The 16,754-nt window shown below is 40.2% G+C and overlaps 1 protein-coding gene across 1 annotated transcript; it reads left to right on the top strand.

Annotated features, from left to right (window-relative positions):
• Positions 1 to 734: 734 nt before the first annotated feature.
• dcaf12 (DDB1 and CUL4 associated factor 12) lies at positions 735 to 13,961 on the top strand. The gene is made up of 9 exons (XM_082534880.1): positions 735 to 1,139; positions 2,821 to 3,111; positions 3,366 to 3,644; positions 6,115 to 6,175; positions 7,692 to 7,885; positions 8,440 to 8,505; positions 8,675 to 8,837; positions 11,750 to 11,928; positions 12,047 to 13,961. The coding sequence occupies exons 1-9, from the start codon at positions 1,080 to 1,082 to the stop codon at positions 12,203 to 12,205; spliced, it is 1,452 nt and encodes a 483-aa protein (XP_082391006.1). The 5' UTR covers positions 735 to 1,079; the 3' UTR covers positions 12,206 to 13,961.
• Positions 13,962 to 16,754: the final 2,793 nt, after the last annotated feature.

Raw genomic sequence — 16,754 nt, 5'->3', positions numbered from 1 at the left:
TGTCACTAGCAACTGGAAACATCCAACTCTGACGCCTAGTCAGCAGAGTATACAACAGCAGAGAGGCCAAACGTATCCTGCCTGCATTTATCAAGGTATAAAAACGGACAAGACTAGAGTTCAATGAGTTAAAGTGCTTATCAGCTTTGTGATTCCATACTTGGGTGCTCATGCCAACAATAAGTCAACTTCGGAAAAATCCAGTAAGCCGCCTGTAATGGTGAATTGTCTGCTTCTATACAGTGCCTTTTAACATTGTACAGCTCCTTTTGGGGCTCTACAAAGGGCTTTACATTCACACACTCACACACATATAGGGTGTTTGTCCACCAACAGGAGCAACTCGGGGGTTGATTTCTTTCCCAGGGATGCATTGGCATTTGAAGGGTAGATGGCCAACTCCAACTGGAGAACAAGCCACCCTACACCACTGTCTCTGTCATAAGAATGTGTAAAATGTTTAGAAATACCATCTGTGAGCAAATAGAATATGTTTCAACAAACTATTAATAGCTATTTCAACCAAATTAAACAGTTATAGATATCAGCTCTATATTATTGAACATATATTGAATATAAATTTAAATCAATGTTAAAATACCCATATTAAAAACAACAACGAAAATACAGTAGTAATCTAGTGTGTCAAACGACAGCTCTGACGTCACACGATCGGGTCAATGGTACCACGCAGTTTAACGTGAACGAGCACGTTTGACGTTCTCGTACGACCTTGTTTTTGTTGATGTTTAATTTCAGTGCGGCTGCGCGCTGCCTTCGCCGTTGCCGCTGACGCGACCTGACAAGGAAAAAGAGCAAGCTACTAGCTCGGCAGTGAATAGTTTACACGGACTGAGTGTAGAGATTTTTGAGAGGCGAGTAAGTACGCTATCTGAGGACGTTCGGGGATAATTTTAGTTTGCGATTTAACGAACCTCACCCGTATGTGATCGCCTTTCCTCTTCGCTGGACGCTGCCTTTGAGGGCCAAGGAACAAAATAGACATCGCCATTATATGATCCAGTGTCCAGCGTCACTTTTACCCTCCATGTGGGTGAGGGAACTGTGTGTGTCAGATTATGGCGAAGAAAACAGTTAGCAGGAAAAGGAAGGCAGGAGAGCCCAAGGACCAACAACAGGTAGGCGGAAACCGGTGCGGGTCCATATTAGCTAGCTAAACTGTTATGTTGGGATGCTAATTAGCAGTGAGTTAGCCAGATTTAGCTGATATAAGATGTTATGACAGATTTTTACTTGCATTATAACATTTAACAGCTTCGCTATATGGGAAAAGCATGCAACAAACAGTAACAATTCTGTATTGTTTAAAATAACATAATATATTTCGATTTGAAAGTACCCGCTTATATTAACATATCGTTAGCCAACGGCAGTCCGTTGTCAATCTGACAGCTAATGTTAGCCACGTTATTTGTGCTATTATTCTCTTTATCAGATTTGGCTGGATACTGCTGGCAGTCCTTTTCTCTAATATTGCCGTCTCTCGTCACCTTCCGATCAAAAATAAAAGCAGATTTGATCTTATAAATAGCTCAGTAGTGTTATCAGGCATAGATAGCTATACAGCTAACGCTAGCTGAAACGTTAACTGTTAAGCTGACTAGCCATTTCCCGTATGTACGGACTAACCGTAGATTGGTTGCGTCCACGCCCCGAATTGGACGTTTGTCGACAAATGAAATACCGTATCGAGTAGGCATGCCAAAATAGCCAGTACTGAGTCCAGCACATCAGAAAAAAACGTGTTTGACCTGAACCAGAACGTGTGAGACTGGTCACAGTAATCACGACCTGCTTCTAGTGCACCTCTCAGGCCCATGGAGCCACCGTCATCGGTAGATTTGAGTCAGATTGTCAGAATAGTTTTCCAGCATTGAACAAAACCGGCAAAATGTTCAAACAGTACAAGAAAGAACGACAAAAACAACATGGCACAATGGCTTCCTTTGACATACAAAGTCATAAATACTGAGTGTTTTTCTTCCATTGTTCAAGACCTGTGATCCGGCTTATAATTGGTTTGCTTAGTGTGAGAGAATTATTAATCAACATTTGTAATTGTATTGGATGGAAAATGAGATGATTTATTTTTTTTTAAGTAGTCTGATTTGCCACTAGTGTGTACTTAATAGCAGTGAGAATGATGTCCTGGGGACCCTGTGCCTCTATATGTTTACATATTAGCCCATATTCAGGATCTGAAATGCCCCAAAGCAATCGCACACAGTATGAGTCTGATTCTGTTTCTGTTTATTTAACATTTTAAGCGCTGAAGTTGTAAACTGTAAAATGTGGATAGTGCTTTAATCATATGGCCAGAGTTTAGTATTCATTGGCCAAGAAAGCCACTAATTGTTGCAAAAGTTAAATGAATGTATTAATGGACAAACATCACACAAACATGACATGATCAAAACCCTTTTAGAAAAGTGTTTATCATCAGTGATATTACAGTTTGTCATTAGACCCCACAAAAACCCTTTGACTTTGCAACCGTTTTAGACAGCCAGCTCAACTACTCGATGTTCAAATGTAAATGCTCTGATAATTCTCTCAAGTCTCTGTGTACAAGCTGTGTCCACAGTCATGTGGGAGATAGATGGGTATGGCTCAGCATGAATAAGCTGAGACATTGAAATAGGCACGAAGAAGTCTGAAATTCACATACATTCAAATCTCATTTGTTTTGTGTTGGTAATAGTAATCCCTTTGTTTTTATGATTCAATCTCCAAAATTGCACATTCAACATAATAACTAAGACATTTTGTTTTTAATTTTATTTCCCTCTCTTTTCACAGCTGGGTTGGTGTCAGGCGCCACACAAGCGAAGCCGTGTTTCTTGTTCTTCACGTCATGCCCAGCAGTGGTGGTGCAGTCGACGCTCTGTGGTATGTGCTCTGCGGGGGCGGGAGTTCAGACCTCAACAACAGCATGAGTTGAGGCTCCAGAGGAGCCTGCGTGGCTTTGCAGCCGGCAGGCTCCCCGGCATTCTTAAGGAGAGGGAGTTTTCTCTCGGGCGGCTCAACAAAGTGTTTGCCTCACAGTGGCTCAATCATCGGCAGGTGGTGTGTGGGACAAAATGCAACACGGTAAGATGCCCTTTTTATTTGTGATCTATATTAGCTAGTTAGGCTTTTCCATATGTTATAATAATGTTTGCCAGAAATCCCACTTAATCAGTAGGTTTACATGACCTCATTTAATTTCATTATAAAGAGATAAAGATCGATCTTAAATCGGCTCTAAATCAAGTAAACATTCTTGAGTGAGCTTAGTCAGAATTTTTTCAATTGTCCTCACACATTTTTGGCCAACTAGCTGTATTTTCTTCATGTACTTTCAGCTTTTTGTAGTTGATGTACTGACAGGACAGATCACACGCATTCCCATGCTGAAAGACAGGGAGTGTCGTGATGGAGGCTCTGGGGAGGTGGGTCCAGTGGTGCCTGGTCGCAATTATCACTTAACAGAAATCTCCCATACCCGGTTGGACCAGCAAGGCTGTGGGATCCACGCTATTGAACTCAACCCCTCGAGGACACTGCTTGCCACAGGAGGAGACAATCCTAACAGCCTGGCCATCTATCAACTCCCTACACTAGACCCTGTTTGTGTTGGCGATGTAAGTAGTTTGAACTGTTTGGTTGTTTCCTGACATTTGGTTATTGATAATAGTGATTAATCCACTTTTCCTGCTTTAGAAATGATATCAAACTTTCCATATACCAGACAACATTCATTAAACAGTTCTAGCGATTTTAGGCATTCAAAATTGCTGAGATGCTTTAATTCCACTTATTCAGTAGTATAATGAGTAGTCATTGTAATGACAGTAATGCTGTTTTCCTTTTCCATGTCTGCTCCACTCTGCATGGTACCCTCTCCACACAAATGGAGTGAAGTCACTGTAAAATAAAAGGTTAATTGGAAACACATAATTGCATTAAGCTTCCCTTTTAAATCCAACGTTTTGTAATACCACTCTGCTCATTTGTACTCGTTTCCAAGATTGCAGAGGTGCGATCACGTAGTGTCTTTTGAGATGTCAATAAATCAAGTAGGTCTGGGATTGTGTTGACAGATGGTTTTCTGTGTTGATTGGCAGGCATGTCATAGCAGTCATTAAGCTACAGATGTAGATTCTAAAGAAATGGTGAGGAAAATGGTTAGAACTTTAATGGACATTTTTGTTTTTGGCCATTAAAACTATATAGAGTTAAGTGTTACAATGTCTGAATGAATGAATATAGTCTAATGAAGTGACAAGTCTGTCTGATCATCATATCTTTTTAAAACATGAAGCCAACATAACATGTTACAACTTATGTAAGACCAAAACAATTTACTGATTAAATACTTCATATACAGGCAGTTGTATGTAGAGGAATGTATAGTGAGCTATTTAACAAAATGAAAAATATATCTTGTCACTACACTGATCATTGTCTCTTCGTTGTTATTTGCAGCACAATTATCATGTCTGCTGCACAATTGCTGTTGTCAGTTTGTCATGTTTCCTTTGGCACAGTGACTGATGGTATGCAGTGCCAGGATACTGACAACTAGTAATGTGCTACTTTTTGGGTCCCGTTTTTGCTTTCAGAACTGCTTTATTTCTTTGAGGCACGAGTTCAACTATGTGCTAGAAATATTCCTTACAGATCCTTGCTGTGCATATTGACATGATGTGAATCTGCTGATCCACCACATCCCGAAGGTGCTCTATTGGATTGAGATCTGATGACTGTGGCTCCACAGTCACCAGATCTCAATCCGTTTTAGTACAGTGAACTCATTGTTATGTTTAAGAAACCAGTGTGAGATGATTTGAGCTTTGGGGCATGGCACATTATTCTGCTGGAAGCAGCCATCAGCTGATGGGCACACTGTGGTCATAAAAGGTCAGCAACAATACTCTTATAGGATGTTGCATTTAAACAATGCTTAATTGGTACTAAGGGGCCCAAAGAGTGGCAAAAAAATATTCAACACCACAATAATACGATCACCAGCACCCGAAAGCATTCATACAAGGCTGGATGGTTCATGCTTGTTCTTTACTAGAAAATTCTCATTTTTTGAGACAAGGCAATGTTTTATTTGTTTGTTTCTTCTTCTTCAATTTTCTTTTGTCTAATCAGGTTGAAGCAGTGTGGCGATTTTTCTTTTGTTATTGTTTTTAGATCATTCTCAGTCAACCCCAGAGCTGGTTTTGTGGGAAAATCCCAGTAGATCAACAGTTTCTGAACTACTTGGGCGATCGTGGCTCAAGAGTTGGGAGTTCGCCTTGTAATCGGAAGGTTGCCGGTTCGAGCCCCGGCTTGGACAGTCTCGGTCGTGTCCTTGGGCAAGACACTTCACCTGTTGCCTACTGGTGGTGGTCAGAGGGCCTGGTGGCGCCAGTGTCCGGCAGCCTCGCCTCTGTCAGTGCGCCCCAGGGTGGCTGTGGCTACAATGTAGCTTACCATCACCAGTGTGTGAATGGGTGGATGACTGGATATGTAAAGCGCTTTGGGGTCCTTAGGAACTAGTAAAGCGCTATATAAATACAGGCCATTTACTTTTTTTTTTCTTTTTTTTTTTTTACTCAGCCTAGGCAGCCAACAACCATGCCGTGTTCAAAGTCACTGAAATCGCCTTTCATTTCATACTCTGTTTGATCGTTAGCAGATCGTCTTGACCATGTCTGCATGACTTGATTAGAGGTTGATTAGATATTTGTCTTAACAAGCAGTTAAACAGGTGTAGTGGTGGCCAAGTGAGCGTAGTATACTCACATTACTTTTAGAAGGCACTGTAAAAATGTTGAACTCACTAAATTGTTCACTATACACTGATTAGTAAGTAATTTTAAGTGTGTATTTGAATGCTAACAGCCTGTGCCTGAATATTGTGACATGCTAACTGTGAGCTTTTCACTTCTGACCTTGCAGGTTCCCTAAGGTTCTCTTTCCTTCAGGCACAGAAGAATGAAATGCTGAAATAATGTTTTGCTAATACTGTAGCAGTGTTTATTTGGAAATCCAGCCTCAAACGTACAAGCTTGTATATCTTTGACATTGTAGCTGTTTGTTTTTGTTTTGTTTTTTCAGGATGGTCACAATGACTGGATATTCTCAATAGCATGGATCAGTGACAACATGGCAGTTTCTGGTGAGTTAGCACGATTCACATTGGAGGGAACATGGGTATTAATCAGTTTACTCTGTAGGGGCATACTAGGCTTGTGCGTGTGTGTGTGTGTGTGTGTGTGTGTGTGTGTGTGTGTGTAGGTCAGTAGTATAGGCAATAATAGACCCTGTGCATGAGAAAATGCTAACTTCCTGTTTTAAGACCGGATGTAGGGTTGTACATTTCCAGTAGCTTTATTTTGCAGTCAATTGCTACTGCGAAGGTGGACTCAAAAGTCATGTCTAAAATACAAAAATGGAAAGATTACATTAAGTTACAAAGAGCAGTGGGTGGGAACGCTCACCATTGCTATGTCATTAAAAAATCAAATGATCAATTTTGATGTTTGAAGAGCGTAGATCGATTGTTTGTTTACATCACTCAACACAAGCAGAACTGCATTACTGCATGCAGAAGACACATCGTCCACACTCAGAAGCACAGTATAGTGACAGTTCTTATGATTTAAACAGGAAATGTCCAGCATTCAAAGTACAGGCGAACAATAGTCAAAGCCAGATGTTTCCCCGTTATGTCGATATCAGTACACACCTACACAGCATGTCAACAAACCGTGAAAAAAAGCCAGAGGATATAAAAAATACATAAATGATTGCAGGTAAGGGTCTCTATATGTTAGTATTTACCAAGGGTATGTTGTGACTTATCTTCACAATTACAGTGGTCCCTCGCTATAACGCGGTTCACCTTTTGCAGCCTCGCTGTTTCGCAGATTCTTTTAGTGCAATTTTGCACTGTATTTTATTTTTTTATTTTTTTTACCATACCGCGCACTGGATTATAAAGTGCATTAAGCTTAAATTAAGCAATGACGCTTAAAGTTAAATTCATTTGTTCTAAAATCTGTCATTATTATTTATAGAAAAACAAATAAACTGTTTGTTTATTTCTCAAAAAAATGTTTGGGACTGAAAACAGGTTTTGATCTTTGGTTTCATTCTATAATGGACTTTTTTTTTTTTTTTTTACGAAGGTTTGAACTTTGAGAGTTTAAACAAGAGAGAAAAGTGTGAAACTGTTCATGCCTGTCTGAGAAAAGTGTATAAAGTGTGTGTAGTGATGGGTTTTACAGCCTTAAAACATCTAAAATAATTGTAAAAAATAAAGCTGGCTATTTCACCTATCGCTGGTTATTTTTGGAATGTAACACCCGCGATAAACGAGGGAACTCTATATACAAGTACTGAGAAATTTCAATCCCTTCTCTCTTTTGCTCTGAGGCGCAAGGGTAAAATATCGATAAGTCGATGAGCATCATCTACAGATATATTCGGTAAATGCCCAAGACATCTTGAGAAATGTAAATCGCCGCTTGATTCATCCATTTGGTTGACTTTTCTTGGAAAATCTGACCGTAAACAAGACGCGAATATCACACCGGAAACGAAGCGCCCTACAGGAGTTTCCCCACCGGAAGTAGCATATGGTAAGGTGCACATAGTCTATAGGCATGAGCTCTGTTTGTCTTAATCTGTAGGGTCCAGAGATGGCTCCATGGGACTGTGGGAGGTTACAGAAGAAGTAATGAGCCAGGCTGAGAGGAGTCAAAATGAGGAGACAGTGCCCTCCTATGCCCACATCTCCCACCGTGCCCTCAAGGACATCCCCAAGGAGTACACCAACCCATACAACTGTAAAGTCCGTGCTCTGGCCTTCAATAACAACCATAAAGTAAGACTCACCTACACGACTGTTGTGTGCAACAAAGTCTCCTTTTGCTGAATTTGCTCTTTAGGACGACAAAAGATTGTCCAGCCCATGCACCAAACTTTTATATATTGTTTATAATGGCTATAATTTTAGCTAACCTAACAATTATTTTTCCTTAAAAGTTAAAAATATTTTTAATGAAACGCCTTTGCTCTAAATTTTTACATGTAGTATAGATTTATCTTGTTCTCTCAGCCTCACATCACCAAACAATTTCTTTTCTTTGTGGACTTTAAGGTTATTTAGGTTAATAAATAAACTTGAATCTGAGGTTTGTCAAATTGCATCTCAAAACAGTATCTAATGGCATCTAAAACGGTGAACAAATTTACCCATCGCTAAGTCAGGGTAGTCATTTATGAAACGAAGACCGACAGCTCTTAGAATTCTGAAGCCTTAGGTCTAGAAAAACTGACACACAGGAGTGTGTCAGTTTTTCTAGACCTAAGCCAATTATGACCTGCCTTTTCCTTTTGCATTTCCTCTTTTTCTTTTTTTTTTCTTTTTTTTTCCAGGAACTGGGTGCTGTTTCCTTGGATGGCTATTTCCACCTCTGGAAAGCTGAGCATAACTTGTCCAAGGTACAGTACATAGATTGACAAATTATAGTTTTATGTATTGGTAATTCTTTTTCCAATAAAGTGCTAGTTATTTTTAATATGCGATCAAAATGATAAATAGTTCTCTCATAATGCTAGGATTTTGTAATTCAGTTTCTTCAGTGTTAACAGTCTGTGTTGGTTTCTCTAGATACTGTCCACCAAGCTGCCTCATTGCAAAGAAAATGTGTGCCTGGCATATGGACAGGACTGGTCAGTGTATGCTGTAGGCTCTCAAGCCCATGTTTCTTTTCTGGATCCACGGCAACCTACACACAGCATCAAGTCAGTTAGTTCAAGAGAGAGAGGAAGTGGTAAGTCACCTGTTGGCTTTTGAAGTGAGCCAGTAATACAATCAAAGATTAGTTGAGCTATCTAAAACGCTGACTGAAGTTATTTATATGTTGCATGTTGTAGAACTAAGTGTGCTTTCAGTCAGGTTAGAAAATGTCATTCTGGCACTGAGAGTGGTAAAGTTGTGATTTAACATATTTTCCATATTGGTGGCAATAAATTTACAGTGGCGTGAGCTTGATTTAGCATTTTATCAGCCTGTTTACTCAAAGTACTTGACAAACTATTTTTCACACATACATATTTCTACAACACTTCATTCTGTGCACTTATGCTACAGTAACACTTGGGGGGAAAAGAGGTTGGAGACCATGTGGAACAAACTCATCTGCAACGGCATAAAGTCTGTTGCTGTCTTGAAAGTGACTGTGGTGCATCAAGATGGAAATAAAATGGAACTAAGTGGAAGTGTGTGATGATCAGGTTGTGTTTCAATAGGCAGAAATCGTCCATCAGCATCTGTTGCTGTCTGCATACACAGAAATTCACTCTACAGTGGTTTGCAAAAGTATTCGGCCCCCTTGAACTTTCCCACATTTTGTCACATTACAGCCACAAACATGAATCAATTTTATTGGAAGTCCACGTGAAAGACCAACACAAAGTGGTGTACACGTGAGAAGTGGAACGAAAATCAGACATGATTCCGAACATTTTTTACAAATAAATAACTGCAAAGTGGGGTGTGCGTAATTATTCAGCCCCCTTTGGTCTAAGTGCAGTCAGTTGCCCATAGACATTGCCTGATGAGTGCTAATGACTAAACAGAGTGCACCTGTGTGTAATCTAATGTCAGTACAAATACAGCTGCTCTGTGACGGCCTCAGAGGTTGTCTAAGAGAATATTGGGAGCAACGACAGCATGAAGTCCAAAGAACACACCAGACAGGTCAGGGATAAAGTTATTGAGAAATTTAAAGCAGGCTTAGGCTACAAAAAGATTTCCCAAGCCTTGAACATCCCACGGAGCACTGTTCAAGCGATCATTCAGAAATGGAAGGAGTATGGCACAACTGTAAACCTACCAAGAAAAGGCCGCCCACCTAAACTCACAGGCCGAACAAGGAGAGCGCTGATCAGAAATGCAGCCAAGAGGCCCATGGTGACTCTGGACGAGCTGCAGAGATCTACAGCTCAGGTGGAGGAATCTGTCCATAGGACAACTATTAGTTGTGCACTGCACAAAGTTGGCCTTTATGGAAGAGTGGCAAGAAGAAAGCCATTGTTAACAGGAAACCATAAGAAGTCCCGTTTGCAGTTTGCCACAAGCCATGTGGGGGACACAGCAAACATGTGGAAGAAGGTGCTCTGGTCAGATGAAACCAAAATGGAACTTTTTGGCCAAAATGCAAAACGCTATGTGTGGCGGAAAACTAACACTGCACATCAGTCTGAACACACCATCCCCACTGTCATATATGGTGGTGGCAGCATCATGCTCTGGGGGCGCTTCTCTTCAGCAGGGACAGGGAAGCTGGTCAGAGTTGATGGGAAGATGGATGGAGCCAAATACAGGGCAGTCTTGGAAGATTGAGACTGGGGCGGAGGTTCACCTTCCAGCAGGACAACGACCCTAAACATAAAGCCAGGGCAACAAGGGAGTAGTTTAAAACAAAACACATCCATGTGTTAGAACGGCCCAGTCAAAGTCCAGATCTAAATCCAATCGAGAATCTGTGGCAAGATCTGAAAACTGCTGTTCACAAACGCTGTCCATCTAATCTGACTGAGCTGGAGCTGTTTTGCACAGAAGAATGGGCAAAGATTTCAGTCTGTAGATGTGCAAAGCTGGTAGAGACATACCCTAAAAGACTGGCAGCTGTAATTGCAGCAAAAGGTGGTTCTACAAAGTATTGACTCAGGGGGCTGAATAATTACGCACACCCCACTTTGCAGTTATTTATTTGTAAAAAATGTTTGGAATCATGTATGATTTTCGTTCCACTTCTCACGTGTGCACCACTTTGTATTGGTCTTTCACGTGGACTTCCAATAAAATTGATTCATGTTTGTGGCTGTAATGTGACAAAATGTGGGAAAGTTCAAGGGGGCCGAATACTTTTGCAAGCTACTGTATCTGCTTGCACTCAGAGGGCAGCCAGAACTTCAGATTTGAAACCGAAATTGATAATTTCCTCCACAAGTAATGACATTTACTGTAATAATGCGCTTTAATCACAACATGACAGTGCTCAGCAGCCTTGCCTTTATATATAAAGGTATCCCGAATACCACCAGTTAGAAACCAGTTGAGGTGAATCCCCTTTTACAAAGAGACGTGTCACAGATGAGTTGCGTTCAGTGATGCAGACTGACTCAGATTGATTGTAGTATGCTGGCAACCTGTCTGGGTTTATAAAATAGACGCAAGGTATTTGCAAACCTTGCAATTGAAAGAGGTGGCCAAAAGGGCAGAGGATGTTCCACACTCAGACTTGTTGGTCAATGCAACTAACACTAGTCTTTGACAGCGAGGGGGGAAAAAAACTTTTTACTTTGCATTTTTACTTGCAGCCAATGTAGTTAACCTACCATGCACATCTTTGGACTGTGTGTGTGAGATTGACCTGGTACCACTACCACTGGGGTGTGTTACTGGTTTCTCCTTTAAGTTAGTTTTCAACTGATGGCACAATATAAGTCACCTTCATACTTGCTTAGTATGAAGTTTAAATGATGATTGCCTTCCAATGTGTCAAACATATCCATAACAATTGTATTTTTCACCGTGATATAAAAGGTGTAACATACTCTGTCTGGTTAGAAATGAAAGCAGAGTTCCAGAGGATTCCGACAGTTGGAAAGCTCAAGCGGTGGGAGGGTAGATGTTGACTGTGTAGCTTTACATTGGCATGTCTTTCTGTCTGTGCAGGCATCCGTTCAGTGAGTTTCTATGAGCACATCGTGACTGTGGGTACTGGCCAAGGTTCTCTTCTTTTCTATGACATCCGGGCTCAGAGATTCCTGGAGAACCCTTTTAATCCAAACGGAGGGTATCGGAAGTGCCCTGGAGATGGCATCCTCAAGCTCACTACGGGAAAAGGCTGGCTGGTATGCAGTTTTGTTTTTTTGTTTTTTCCAAATCAAGCAGTGAACTGTGGTCAGTCAAACTGTAGTTGGTGTACATGTGCAATGTCTTTGCCCACTTACCCTCTAATATTCCTTTCAGAATCACGATGAGACGTGGAGGAGTTACTTCTCAGACATTCATTCCTTCCCCAATGCAGTGTACACCCACTGCTATGACGACTCTGGCACCAAGCTGTTTGTAGCAGGTGGACCGCTCTGTTCTGGCCTGCACGGCAACTACGCAGGATTGTGGAGCTAGCCTCTTCTTCTCCCCCATCACTTTGTCACTACATCTTCGTCCAGACCTTTACTCATCCAGTCCCTCCATCCCTCTTCAACTTCCAACCTTCTCTGTTTTCGGTGTACCTTTTGTCACCCTGTTTTGCTCACACTTGGACTCAGGAGCATGATATTTTCTTCATTTTATCACGGCTTTCAGTATTATTGTTGTGTATATTTGTCCACCATTCCACCGTTCTTTCTCCTTAAACAATTCCTTTGCACTTCAGCTACTTTTTTTTTTTGTTTCTTATTTGTTATTCTTTTGGGTTTTTTTTAATATAAATATATATATATATAAAAATGTACAGACTATTACTAATTTTCAATTGCTGCAAGGTCTGCCACTGAGGACGTCAGAAGAGTTCTGGAAAACATTAAGAATAAAGTTCTCATTGTCTAAAGGATTTACATTCAACCTGCAGGGATTAGGCTGTGGTTTTTTGCTGGTTTGCTTTTGTACATACAGATGGCATTTTACCACTTTCTCTGTGAAAAATGACCATGTCTTTAAACAGACAGCAATAAGGTTGAGAGAGGGTGAAGGGTTGGAGAGACTATTAATATAAATGGACTGAACCTAGAGAACTGTTTGATGTTGGAAAAGCCCACAACAATCACAAAGAACTTCTCCAGTCAGAAGTATAAAAGAAGGATCCAATCAAAGTGGGATTGTGTGTTCATCTTATCCTCACTGAGATGATGTAAAGGAGATATGTTCAAGCTTGCTGAATGCAGTGTTGTTCTGTTAGGAGGGGGGGGAAGGGCATATTAAATTTTTTTGGACTGTGTGATTAGACCAGCACATCCCTGCTGATATTCTGATTTGCTTTGTATTTATTTTTCCTTGTTTGTTTTTTTTAATCCCCCCCCCCCCCCCACCTCCAATGTTTCCACTCCCTTTGATCAAAATTGTACAAATCCTAACATGTAATCACTCTTGTGTTACTAGAGAGTTTACTCTAAGATTATAGGTTTTGGTAGCGAGTTAAATATCATCCAGTATGATGATTAATAGACAGAGGAGCCTTTAATGAGTGAACTCAAACCTCGTGATTCTCGGGCTCCTCAAGGAACTGAGAAGAAGCTGTGTAGTAGCTCAGTTTGGTCTTCTCAGCCGTCCAGCTATGAGGATGCAAGGAAAGCTAATGAGAATTTGAGCTATACCCTGGAGTTAAATGCTGCAGGCACATACACTTGTTGTCAGTTGTAAAACTTTTATTTCCTCTTTTTTTTTTTTTTGTACTGAGGAGCGGGTGAATCTGCTCTTCTTCTTCTTTTGTTTGGTAGAGGCAGGGTAGGCTTGAGTTTAGTTTTTGCCTTCAAGTCTTTCTGTGAAAGACTGCCACAGGCAATCATAGGTTTCCTGTTCATGGAACTTTTCTCCAGTTTTCATGATAATGATTGACAAAAAAAAAAATCCTAATTACGACCAATTGAACAAATAACCAACACTTTTGAAGTGTATTTTATATATAAACGTGTATATGTATGTGTAAAATACATAAGGACAATTGCATACATTTTTATGTACGTGTCTGAGAAAGTGTGGATTGATGTGTCTACTTGGTGATGCCCCCCCCCCCCCCCCTTTTTTTTTAATTTTAAATATATACACACACCTCATGAATGTTTTTACAAATGGCTGAATTTGAGGATATTGTAACATAAACATTTTGGGAAAACAAGCTATTAAATCTTTAAAATGAATAAATAATAAAAAAAAATAGGATGTATATTGATGTAATGTGCTTTTGTGTTTTGGGGGGGTTGTACTTGACATAAGTACCTAGAGGATTTCCTCTTGACGTAAAGGGTGCAGAAAGGTCACTTACTGCAGCAAAAAAAGTTAAAGATAAAAACGATCAGAACTCATGAGATTTAGTGACAATATTTAGTAACTTGTTTGTGCCAGCACAAAATGCAAAAAGGATAACTTGTGATAGAAACTGAAATTTAAAACCTGAATTCTCAATGAACTCCTCGTGAGTTTTGGGGAGAAGAACCAACAGGACCAAGCAGTTATAGAGGATATGCAAGTAATGATTAATGAAGCACTGCACCTACAGACATAGGAACAACAGGAAGAAATGCAAAGAGATGCAAATATCCAAGATTTTAAGAAGAAAAATACAGATTTGCAAGTATTTTACAAAGAAGGACAAAAACAAAACAACAACATTGAAATCAAGAAACAGAAAGAACACCTGAAGGATCCAAGGACTGCATAACAAAGTACAAGAGAGAAACACTGAAATGCAGGAGGAGAAGCGAGGATGGGCATAAACACTTAAAGATGCTCAGTGTACACATGGAGAGGAGGAAGCAGGAGTTATAAGCCTTCTGTAAAAAAGTACATCAGAGATATGAAGACATGCACAAAGCAACGAAAGTAAGAGCAATATTAAAAAAAGAAGAAAGAGCGTTAAGATAAAAAATGTTGAAGCACAGACAAAAGATCCACAAGAACTGTGCTTGAAAATGATAAGCAGCACTTTGCTGCTTCTTCAGCTCAGTCTGGACAAGAGTAGCCTCCTCTCCCTCCACCCTCTCTCTCCATTTACCCTTTCTCTTCTTCTCCTTCCTCCCATCCTCCTCCATCCTTTATTAACCATTTCCCCTCTCTTCTTCATCCTGTCTCCCTTTGTTTTCTTTGAAAAAAGTTTTCCCTTCCCACTCTTGCCTATTGCTTATTCATAGGGGATTGTTGTTTTTCCCCTCTACTTTTTATTCCTTTCTTCACCCTCTTTTGCCCTTCTACCCTTCCATTACACTTTTATGTTGTTCTTTTAATTTCCTCTATAACCCCCAACATGTTTCTACGTCCTTGTGAACAAAGGGTGGGGAGATCACTAAACACAGTTAATCATATTTCTACATATCTCTGCCTCTCTGCATAATGTGTTAAGTGTATAAGAAAGTTCAGTCATATGATGTATTTGCTTAAAGCTATGTCAACCAGTCATGCTGATCATGTTGATAGCAATAAGCAAGAAAAGCCGAACAAGTTAAACTGAGCTTTACTGAACGTGACTCCCTGTGTTAAGATGATACAGATAGATAAGGGTGCTAGTGGTTTCATTCAAGAATAAATCACCTTTATTAGAAAATAAAAATTCAAGAAAAGACTCACTTTAATCATTTACCTTGATTTTATTATGAAATACATGCATTAGTGTTTACTCATCCTATTTCTGTGGCATGATAAATGGCAAATGAAGAAAGTACAAGAACAGGAAAGTGTATGCAGAAGAGCCTCTGTGATTGAAATAATGTCACACCTAGAAAACGATGGGGGACTGCATCAAAGAACCACACCAGGTGGCACTCTTGTCAGCTGTTAGAGACTTGTTTGCTTGTGATAGTGTTAAAGGACATTATCTAGGTTGCAGTTGGTGGTTAAGTAAAAACATGTAGTAAAGCAGGCAGAGATGATGAAGGATGATGCAAATGGATGTTTTCCATTCCAGACTGGATTGTTGTGCAGATTTCACTATAATATTCAAAAGAAGCCTCAAGTATGGCTGGCTTGTTCTTATTCCTGTAACTTGACTCTTAACCCTGGAAGTATTGGCAAAGCTTTATAGAATCCTCATACATGAGCGCTGGCTTTTCAGTTTTTCCAGCATTCAACAGTTTTCATTTTCACAGTTTTATACTCCAGCAGACTCCAGCCAAGCCAAAACAGTTATTTTTCACCACTGAAGAAGCAGCAGCAAACGCTCTATGGTCCTGGTAGGTATGGCAATGGTTTGCCATTGTTATCATGATTGTGCATCTATGGTTAATTCCATCAAGACAGTAAAGCTAAATTAAAAACAAAGTTAAAAGGAGCCACTAATGGTTGTTCATTTGTTGGCTATGATTGTGAAATAAAGGCTCCTATATATATTTGACATTTATTCCAGTTATTCACTGTACATTAAGTTTTACTTCAAGTTTTAGCATCTTTCTTACCTTTACTCCAGAGTCACTTAGCCAAGTCAGGCATTGTAGCTTTAAGGAAAACCGTCACTAGAACCCTGCAAAGGACTGGACTACGAGGTTGCAGACCAAGAAAAACTCCACTTCTGCAGGTGAGACACCTTCAAACCAGACTCAAGTATGCTAAGGTCAATCTAGAGAAAGATTATGCATAGTATAAAGTGTGTCCTTTGGCCAAAGAAATGCTGCTGATGTTTAGAGAAAGAAGGGCAAGCAACCCAAAGAACACCGTCCCCACAGTGAAACACAATGGTGGGAGTATTATGGTGTGGAGATGCTTTAGTCAGTCTGGAACTAGGAATCTCGTCAAGAAAGAAGGAATATGTGTGATGAACTGAAGACCAAGGTCCATGCCAGAAGACTGTCAAATCAGGAGGAACTTGAGAGAGTCACCAATGAAGAATGGACATGTTCATATGGGGGGGATTATTTACCCTCAGATCCTGAGCCCCCTGTTACTGTGTGTAAATACACAATGCTCTTGTTTTTCTACAGGCTGTGTGAGGCTGATGGAACTTATGAAGTCAATTTTGCATATTTTAAGA

This window comes from Aulonocara stuartgranti (genome assembly GCF_965226115.1).
Source record: "Aulonocara stuartgranti genome assembly, chromosome: 5".
Lineage (NCBI taxonomy): Eukaryota > Metazoa > Chordata > Actinopteri > Cichliformes > Cichlidae > Aulonocara > Aulonocara stuartgranti.
Note: the sequence above shows the minus strand (reverse complement) of the source record. Positions and strands in the feature narration are given on the sequence as shown.